We start from the raw sequence: 10,726 nt of genomic DNA, 5'->3' as shown, positions 1-10,726 counted from the left end.
CAGGCTGTGTGATTATGCACAAAGATTGGTTAACGCATTGGAGCAATTTCATACAATTTCGGACATTTAACGTGATAAACTAATTTCAATTCAACATGGTCATTTGCTTATAGAGGATTTAGCTGAAGCATAATGAGTGTTATATGTCATTAAGATGAAGTATTTGCTTGTTTTGTGGTTAATTATGCACATGATCCGTTTGAATCCATCATGCGTCCCTGCAGACAGGGGCAAAAGGGTCAATGTGCAGCCTCCGTTTACTTTGCATCCGTCTCGTTCATTCAAACTTTGTAAACACGGTTGGCATGTTCTGCCATCATAACTTGGCTCTCAGAATTCACCAGATTGATGCCTTTAAATCAAATATATACAAAATACAAAAACAAAGCACGCCCCCAGACCCCCCTAGAAGGTTCGGACCCCCCGCCATAGTCTCCAAAAATCCTGTGGGAAGCACTGACTTTGCATACTTGTGTGGAAAAAACACTGGTTTTTGATAATGCTTTTCACACACACAAAGAAAGATATTTATGCAGCCCTGGTTATTTAATGATACGTTTTTTGATAAGGCTTTTGTGAAGTTCTTTGAGTGTGCAGTGCGGACAGGAATGGGTTTATAATCTTGCAGAGGCATTACTGTGAATCAAAAGTAAAAATTTCTGACATATTTTGCAATGTTTTTAAAACTAAATTCACCATTTGGCTCTCTGTGCCCGGCACTTCTTTTGAAGTATGAAATAAAACATTATGCTGAATTTTTATAAAAATTAAATTCCATGAGTAAATGTATTAAAAGGATGGCCGAGGTCATGTTATAAAAATATGCCCTTCCACTTTGAGTCCTTGGGTCAAACCACCACCACACAAGGTATTTTGAATGGGATTTTGATTTGTTTTTCATACACTTTAATATGTTGAATGAAGCCTTGCATCCCGTCGTTAAGAGCTCGTAAAGTTTTAGTTTCTGACTGTTAGGACTGAAGAATGAAATGCTCACCCCCACACTCTCCTCCAGGTTATGTATCGTCAGACCTGGCACGGTAGAACGACTATACTGGAAACCAATAAGACCAGTGTGGAGCTGCAAATCCCCTCTGGAGATGACTACCTCATTGAGATCAAAGCTCTGACCGAAGGGGGTGATGGCACCAGTAGTGGGCCCATCCGCATACCAAAGATGTCCAGTAAGTTTCAAATACTCTGCAGCATGCAAATGATTGCAGTTGGAATTAAGCAGAGAAGCAGTGGGATGGGTGCACTCTGTGTAACTAATCCCCTGTGTGACTGATACTGTTTATCAGCTTTACCGTAGCTTGAACAAGGCTTTCAGAATACACATATGAATTGCAATAAGGCTGCACTGTATGCCTAGGAAGAAGAGACATAAAATATACAATCATCTCTGTCCAGAAGGTTGTGTTTTCAGCTTTCTTTGTCTGTCTGTGTGTTGGCAGGATATCTCAAAAAATGCTTAACAGAATTCAATGACATTTGGCAAACACTCATTAGATTCTGATTTGTATAGTGCCACCATGTCGCCATTTATTAAACACTTTACATTTCCCCTAATAACCCCTGACAAGTGAGCCATTTCAGCAAAATAACAGATTTTCCTGAGATTCAAGGTTTTAACTAATTTCTATTCAAATACACCACATTAATTTCCATCTACGCAATATGACATTTTTAATATTTTGCAAAACTTGTCACTGCCAGTAACACAAATATTATCAAATATTTATTAAACCTGGTACATAATAAATTCGGAACAAAGCTTTTCATGGAATTTTATACAAAAGTAGACATGCCTTTTTTTATGACTCCCAGATAACTGAGATTGCAACCACACATACATGACAAATATGTATGAACAGCCTGTTCTCATCCCAGTTTGTCAAAAAACAACGCTTCGTTACGCCCCTTGGCATGTTATATTGATGCTGTAGGCAACCTTTGGTGTCTGTGAAAGAATAATAAGAAGTACTGTAACTGCCTTGTATATTTTGATGTAATTTTTACTCAGGGGCATTTTAGAGGCCTTGTTGTATTTGTTACGAAGGTTCCTATTTCTGTATTGATGCTTCTCACTTTCCATGCACACACATTCCTACAGGTTCATTTTCTAATGTAACCTGCAAGATTTAGGAATGTATATATTTTTTGAGAATGCAGTTTAACAATAAGGACAATTTTTTATTCATAAGAATTTCCCCTTTTAACATTGTTGGGTGTATTTATGATTGTCACTTTATTTTTCCTCTGTCTCTGCGTATAATATTTTATATTGTCACATAAATTGATGTTTGGTATTTATGCCTTTCCAATGCACGTGGGCAAAGTGACTGATGGAAACTTTGTTACAAAACTGTTTGACTGATGAAGGTCTAGTAACCAAAACATCACAGCACTGAAGTCATTATTTTTGCATGTTAGACAGAGGGCAGGAGTTTTTCCACAAGTTGTCCCTATGACACACACAGTTTTTTGGCTACCTCCAGTGTAAACTCAATCGTGGCAATACTTGAAGCTAAGGGCAAGTGATGTCATATGGAGAGTGAGAAGTCTGCGTATAGGTGCATGACTCAAACAAATGTACCTTTAAGCCTGACCACCGCTGTTGGTGTCCCGTGTAAGACCAAAACTCCAAAAGTGTTGATTTAATGTAACGTTACATTATTTACATCCATCATGTGCTTACGTCACTCACTCAACCTATTTACGTCACATTAAATACTTATTTTAACCCAAAACATTGTGTTTTTTTCTAAACCTAACCAAGTATTTTAATTGCCTAAAATTAGCCGTGACCATTCTGACAATGTTAAGCAAGTGTTAGAACTCTCTCACCCAGGAGACAGCTGTGCATCACATACAGATGCTAGGGTGTGTCTCATTGAGACACCAAAAAGTGCCTTTGAGGTAGGTTTCACATCGAGGGGAGTGAGAAAGCATCGGTATTTGAGGACCTTGGATGAGAGCAAGTTGGTAAGAACTCCAAGGGGTGCACTCCGAAGTCATCAAAAATTAGCACTTGGAAAGAGACTTCCGGCATTAGACATCGACAGAAAAAGCCATGCTTTCATGTCAGGGGAAAATGCAGTCGGACAACAACGAAGGCAGCAGAAGTCCGAGTAGGGTGGGCAGGAGGGGTAGTTGATGGGTTTAACAATGCTCGTCTTTCATCTGGGAGACCGGTGTTCACTTCCTGTAAGATTGTAAAGCCAAACCCTGTTCTTTTTCCTAAACCCAACCATGTGCATGTGTTGGTTAAACACAACATCGTGTGTTTGTTGTTGAAGGAAAACAAGGTCAATGGGTGATGTTGTACTGAAGTAGTGCGTTTATTTTGAAAGAGACTGTATGCAACCTCTACATTTCCTGTGAAAACAGTGTATTTTGAAATCAGACAATGCATGTAACAGGCAGCAGTTTACACAGTGTCCCAGAACATCATAAACCAATACACCCAGGGTACCTTGCATGTCATATCTTGACGTGGAAAGTCCATGACCAAACATCAATTTGTGATGAGGTCAGGGTGAGAATGTGTTGCTAAATTCTGCTGGCATTTCACTTGTACATGGCATCAAACTGACATATTTAGATGACCATAACTGGCCATAAGTGGTCATAAGTTTGGCTTTTGCACAGTACCTCCTCGTAGGAAGCCCAAAGAGAGTGCCCAGGAATAAGGCCTTTAACCCGAGAATGAATTAGCATTTTTGCACTCCTGGTTCCCTTATCTTGGGGTCAATGGATTTTTTCAATGGGTTTTTGGTTAGATGCCTGAAATAAGGTCTGTGGTTAGTTAAAGTAGTTAAAAGACATTCACGTTTTGTTCTAGGATATAAAGTACATCAGTAAATACCCCACTCCTGAACTTTGAGGCAGTTGCTAACAAGTGGCAAAATAAGACTACAGAACGTCATCGCATCAAGCCGAGTTGAACATGGCTTTACAGTCTTGTTATGGTGGTGACATTAGGTCATGTGAGCATAGTGTAGTTCATTTGTAGTCTAACATTAGCTTTACCTCTGGTGACTGCATTTAGGCATCAAAAATAATAAAAGTGTTCATTTGTTAAGATTATCTTGCTAAACAAAACATGTAAGTATCAGTAACGTTTGTTCACCACGGAGTTTATTTTCAGCAATAATCCGAAATCCAATGAAAAAATCCCATAGGCTTTCTGACAAGGGAAACAGGGTGATGCTAACTTCGGCTTCGACCTACAGAGAAATGGCATCCTGGGGCACTCTTTACTTCCAGGATATAGGTGTTCTCCTATGATAACTTGCATGTGAACACCTGCATCCAGGTTAAAACTTTTAAACATATTAACAGTTATAAATGTAGATTGTAATGCTGCCTTTGCAGAAGTACATTATGTGCTGTATAATTGAAGTTATTTTAAAATGTTTTATATGCTTACCATGGTTAATAATCTTGTTTCTTTTCTTCCTATAGGTCTAAACTCAAACGGGTCTTTGAGTCCAGTTCCAATGAAGATTTGCTGTTTTATTATGTTTTTTGTATTTTTTATTTGTACTGGGTAGCTTCCTGTGGCTCTATATTAAGCTGTGGACATTAGAATGAATACAGTTTATGATTCTCTTCTACGTGTCATATTTAAGGAATAAGAAGCTAACTAGAGAGTTTCTCAACCCCTGGTTTGCAAACCAAAACTGGATAATGGGAGCGTTCTGACAGGTTGTCAAACGCCCACAAATCTGTGGCTGGGCTGTTACTCATAGGCAACAGCACAGTTACAAAACATTTTCATCTGCCTATTTTCAGGACCACTGCAATCCTCCAGGATGCAAGAGTTTGATAAACATGGGAAGATGAGTTTCTTATCTGTCATTCTGAAATGAATCTGAGCAAAGGTTCATGTCCCAGTTTCCACTTTTTACTGTCTGTTTCCACCTATTTTGCCTCAACTTCCAAGTTATTTCTTGGCTTGATGTGACATCTGTGAATATAACAGACCAAAAGGTACAAGTTTCACACACTACACATATTCAATTTGAAAAGATTAGATCAGATTATATGTATTTACTTTGTTTTCATCACTTGGACGTAAAGAGTTCTTTATACAAAAACTGTAGTCCTATGCTATTTTCATTGTTGTTGGAGTCAAAATAACACCACAAAATTAAAGGAATATATTTTTTCGTTTCAGGAATTACACTCTTTTATGCTACACTACGCTAAGCTAATCAACTCCAAGCTTCAGCTCCATAGTTGACACACAGATGCAAAAGTAGTATTGATTTTGTCATCTAACTTACAACAATAAAAAAGCATATTTCCCTACATGTCAGGCACATGATATACAAGTATCCACAGATAATGATGCATGCACCCAAAGTTCTGTGTGTGTTGGTAAGAAGCAACTTGCAGCAAACAATGGTTCACCCTCTGGTTTCATGCAATATGAAATATACCTGATAGTTGCTGGGCACCCATGTAGTATCTCATAATTATTTGTGCACAGTTTTTCTGTAAATGTTTTCTGCTTATGTGTGCTTGTGTAGTGCTTAACACCACATAACCCAAAACCATATGACAGTTTGTTTCAAAGATAACTTTTACCTCAAAGTAGCATTAGCTCTGCTCAGCCTTACCCCCAAACAAACAGCAGTGTTTTCCTTAAAAGGAGCACTCCACTCATATAGTGTTGCACTCCTATTACATTGTCGGTTGCAGGATCGACAGTTAAAAAGAAAAAGTCAAAATCTATGCAGCAAAACCTGCCAGTTTGGTTGGAGGTTTGGGCGTGTCATGGTAGGAGTGGCTAATGTGGCCTTGAGCTGCTACCCTCAATCAGAGACAAGGACAAGCTGCAGAGGTCTGGTAGGACCCGCAGATTTTTTTCATTAACGAAATTGTCAGCTGATGCTGACTCAGGTTGTTTTCTCATCTTGAAGTGAATGTTTTTCTTGAAAGGTTTTCGTGCTAGATACCTAAAATAAGGTCTATAATTAACACAAGCTTAAGAGACATTTTGTTGTACGACATAAAATAAGTCCGTGAATGCCTCTCTTTTGAATTTTGAAGCCTTTAGGAGTCTTAAAAATGGTGGATGCTAACATGTGGCTAAAGAGCACTAAAGTACGTTATCATGCAGACCACAACTTTACGACAAAGTTAAGTCATGTTATTGTGGTGTAGTTTGTTTATAAAGTAATGTTAGCTTTTTACTTCTGGTGATTGCATTTACACCTCAGAAATCATAAAAGCTGTGTTCATTCGTGTAGATTATTTTGCTGAGCAAAAACTTGTAAATATAAACGTTTGTCACTGACCTTATTTTCTGCAGCGGAAAAATCCCACTGGTTTCTGGATGAGGAAACCAAGGTGATGCTTACTTGCGCGCTGGCCTCCAAAAATACATCATCCCCACACCACTCTATTAATCAAACCTTTCAAAGATTGGAAAAAAGTTTTGAAGGGATTTTTTTTTAAAGTTCTATAAAAAGCTTTATACAACTCTTTTTTGATGTGTAATAAAAATTGGCCTTCCTCTTTAAATCTGCCAAAAGGTTTTGATTAAAAAAAAAAATCAACATCTGCTTTTTTGAAACTAAACACTAGACTTTAGTAAATTTCATACATGCAACATCATTAATTTTAATAATGCCCTGTCTGTTTCATGTGAAAACTAAAGCACATTACACCATAACAGTAGCCCAAGCAGTGGCAATTAGTGGCATTCCTTCTGTAAAGGTGCAATGTGTAATGCCTGGCCATATGCTGCATAGAAATAGGGGGCAGCATTTCATCAGTCTACTACTGGGTCCATACAATCTCAATTTACAGTCATCAGTTATTAAAAAAAACAAAACAAAAAAAAACAGCTAACTACCACTACTAACTAACAGCAAAGCAAGAACACGCACAGTTCGAGCAAACAAACTCTGAGAGCCGGTCAAAGTATCACTGCTGTCTTATAATCTTCATTTGGCGTAGGCCTATAGTGTATGTTATAGCTTGGTTAACTCAGTTTCAGCAAAAAAACATCATAACCATATATCGACATTAGTTGCAGTAAAGATACGTTTCTCTAAATAGCCGGCATTAGATCTTATTATTTAGTCTAAAAGAAAAGTTGTGAGTTAAAAGTGGAAAGTGGAATCAGTGGAAATCAATACCAGTGTTGTTTTGCTTCTCATATGACTTTTTTCTTTGCCACTGAATGTTGTGTTTATTGTGACACTTACCAAGGGCTATACAGGCCCCCAGGAATGCTGCTCAGCCTTGCAGACATTTTTTTTCCATTTGTCACTTGTGATATTGCAGCAAAGAAATCCCGTGGCCCAAAATGCATTTTTCCCATTTTTCCCCACCTATGCCAGTCCTCAATGCCTATGTGCAGTTTCACATAGATTGACCACGTCAGTGGGTAGAAAATCGTGGGACAGACAGAATGACTGACTGACAGAATGACACACTGACAGTTTCCGTGATTATGTACAGCATACCATACCATGACTTAGTCATACCAAAAATTAGAAGAAAAAAAACAAAAAACAACATTTGGCCACAGGGGGAGCCACAGCGATCGGTAGCATTTTAGCCATTTTTAAGCATTTTTCTGTTGTTATAGCGCCACCCAGTTGCCAATTAGAGTTAAATTTCTCCAGTCACCTTGAGGCGTCCTGTTCTACATATCTACCAAGTTTAGTAAAAATCGATATGGTGGTTAGGCCTAGATATTATTAGAGATTATGTGTGGTCATATGCCTACAAAGTTGGTCNNAGAGGCATCTCTATGCAAAGTTTCATGTCTCTACGACATACAGGGCATGAGATATGCCCATTCAAAGTTTGCAATTTCAATCGGTTGCTATAGCGTCCCCCTTTGGCCGATTGATGTAATATTGCTTCATTCGCATCCTCCCATGATCCTCTACCACTGTGCCAAATTTCACACGGATTGACTAAGTCAGTGAGGAGAAAAACGTGGAACAGACACACAGACACACCCACACAGACAGAGTTTTCGTCATAATATAGTAAGATAAATCTGTGGGGCTGCAGTCTTACTTCCTCCTAATGTTGGACTGAGAGCAGACAGAGAGCAGTGACTCACCATCACCTCTCAAGGAGTAAGTGGTGCTACAAGACAGGACGGGCCGGTGCTTGGTGGTTAGCATGCTGGTTTAAGATATCTCTATTTGATGAATCTTACCTTTAAAAGACATAATTTTTTCTGCTCTTGAATTACTAAATCCAGTTTTGTTGCACTTACACAATGCAGTCCATGCCAGTTTATTTGGGGATATAGCTGTAAAGAATCCTCAGAGGACTATCTGCCAGCCTGCTGCCTCCACATGAGACATTTCTTGTTTCATTTTGCATGAAACAATTTCATTTACGTGTGTCCATTCATTACCACCTGTCACTACAGGTATGAAAAAAATCCATTAAAACAGACAATCTTCATCAACACTTTAATACACGCTTCTGTACATCCACAGAGTTAGGACAGCTTTTCATGTTTTTTGTGTCAATTATATGCAAGAAAACGCTGGCTTATATCATGATGCTTTTCAAACATGTATCAAGAAACACTTGGAGTTGTTGAGTAAATGGGTTGTATATGGGAACAGATAAGATGAAATACTTCACGTTTAACAAAGCTGCTTTGCCTTATCAAGTTTATAGTCATCAAACCTGCTGTCAACTACTCTTTAAAACATACAGATTGTAATTGTTTTGCAAAAGGGCAAGCATAGAATGTATGTTATTTATTTATTATTTTATCTGTAGAATTGTGTTTTATGTAACTTTTTTTTGTATTTTAATGGAGAAAAATGGCATAAGATGGGAAAAAATTAAAACACCTACTATATCCCAAACATGACAGAGAACTGAGTATGAAAGCGCTCCTGAATCTGTTTGTTGCCACTGTTTCGTGCATTTAGTGCGCTTTTCAGAAAACGCTAACATTAGCATCCATCACAGCCAAGTGAATACATATACACAGAGTACTGAACAGTGAAACTGCATCTCACCTAGTAACACATGTATCGTTTGAAAACAGAAACATTTGTCTTTGAAAAAATACCGTCCAATCTAAGCAAGACATTTTTGAATAACAGCCTTCATTTCTTGCTATTCAACATACCATAACAAGATATCATAACACTGAATAATTTGTAGATAATATACATTCAGCTCTTTCTGATATGATGATGAGCATAATCTGCATTGCAACATTATTACATTTAATCATATTTCCCTGATGCAGAATAGTTGTAGATGAACATAATTATAGGAGACAAGTTTTCTGTTAGTTGTGACTTTCATACAAAGCACTGCTGATTGATTAAAGATATAAGAGAGAAGGTGTTGTTAGTGTTGTGATGAAGTGTAAAAATGTGCTACTGTAATGTTTTAGATTTCACATTTGTTTTCTCAGCGCAAATTTTATTTGTATTGCCTTATCATTATGTTGTACATACACTCCTAGGGTTTGTCATTTTCAACTCATCGGGATGACTTTTTTGGGACAACACACTTTCCTATTCATTTTTAACAAACAACATCTTCATTATAAAAAACTTTAACCCAACATCTGTCAATAATTTGTGTGTAGATTTTCTTGAAAAGTAGCACAAATATGTTTTGGCCTTAAGAGGAATCTAGAATAGTTTGTCTCTCAGTTTCATTTGTATGCATTATTCTTTATATTTATGACTAAAGTGCTACATAAAATTCACATCAACCTAAATTGTGCTTTGAAGGACTCTGTGCTGTCCCTTTACCTTTAAAATGTAACCCCTTTACATTTTTCTATTTATTGCTTTGATTTATTTATTTATATGTATGTACGTATTTTTGCTGGAATATCTCATTATGATGTCCAAAATTTGTATTTGTAATTTTTTTCGGCTTTCGTTTCTGAATAATCTGCTTCTTGAACTGAACCTGCAATTTCTTACTTCAGTAAGGTAATACCATTGTATTAATATAAAACCATATCTCTGTGAGATGGCAAAAAGACTCAATAAATTCTTCACATTGAAACCCTTTATTCACTGGATGGTTTTTTAGCGTGTGTGTGTGTGTGTGTGTGTGTGTGTGTGTGTGTAAATCACAGCAAATATGGTGAGAAAGTATAATGAGGGATGTTTATCCTGTGTGACTGTAACAGGTTGCACTCATGACAGAACAGTGGTAGTCTGGGGCCGTTAGTGGCCGTTTTGGTAAGGAAACGGAACCAGGGCGAGTGAGACAGGATCCGGAATTCGATGGATGTGCCTTTCCGTAAAAATAAAAGCACCAAGCTAATAAAAATGCGGTGAAACTTTTAATTTAAAGAATATAATTTACAAGAAAAGCCCCAAGCCATTAAGTTAATCGATTTTCTTACACCCCTCATCACCCCAAATCGATGGTGCGCCAGAATTTAAAGTTTTACTATGGTGAACACTTTTAGTTTGGTGAATTTGGTGAATACCGCATCCGCTCCCTAGACCGGAACCAGAATCCAGACAAAATTCAGAGTGAATAGACACCAGGCTCTTCGCTTGACAGTGGGGAGGGTTTTTTTATTTTTTAGGAACAAAGAAAAATTATGAAAAGTTTGAAGCGATCAAACTTATGGTTAAACTGCTGACCTAAAAATATACCTGGTAGGTCTATATGTAAATATTGTGGTGAATAATTCCCTTTATTTGAAAAGACATCTTTATAAGTAATGATTACTGAAAGTAAT

General features: G+C 37.5%; 1 protein-coding gene across 1 annotated transcript in view; it reads left to right on the top strand.

Annotated features, from left to right (window-relative positions):
* Window positions 1-4,725, top strand: part of LOC126385455 (contactin-4) — a 90,836-nt gene extending 86,111 nt beyond the window's left edge. Inside the window, exons 23-24 of the mRNA XM_050037179.1 lie at window positions 1,016-1,184; window positions 4,468-4,725. Coding sequence (XP_049893136.1) covers window positions 1,016-1,184; window positions 4,468-4,556 — 258 coding nt within the window. The 3' untranslated portion in view covers window positions 4,557-4,725. The remainder of the gene's footprint in view (window positions 1-1,015; window positions 1,185-4,467) is intronic.
* The last annotated feature ends 6,001 nt before the right edge of the window (window positions 4,726-10,726 follow it).

This window comes from Epinephelus moara, chromosome 24, assembly GCF_006386435.1.
Source record: "Epinephelus moara isolate mb chromosome 24, YSFRI_EMoa_1.0, whole genome shotgun sequence".
NCBI classification, from domain to species: Eukaryota; Metazoa; Chordata; class Actinopteri; order Perciformes; family Serranidae; genus Epinephelus; species Epinephelus moara.
This window is presented reverse-complemented; position numbering and strand designations above follow the sequence as displayed.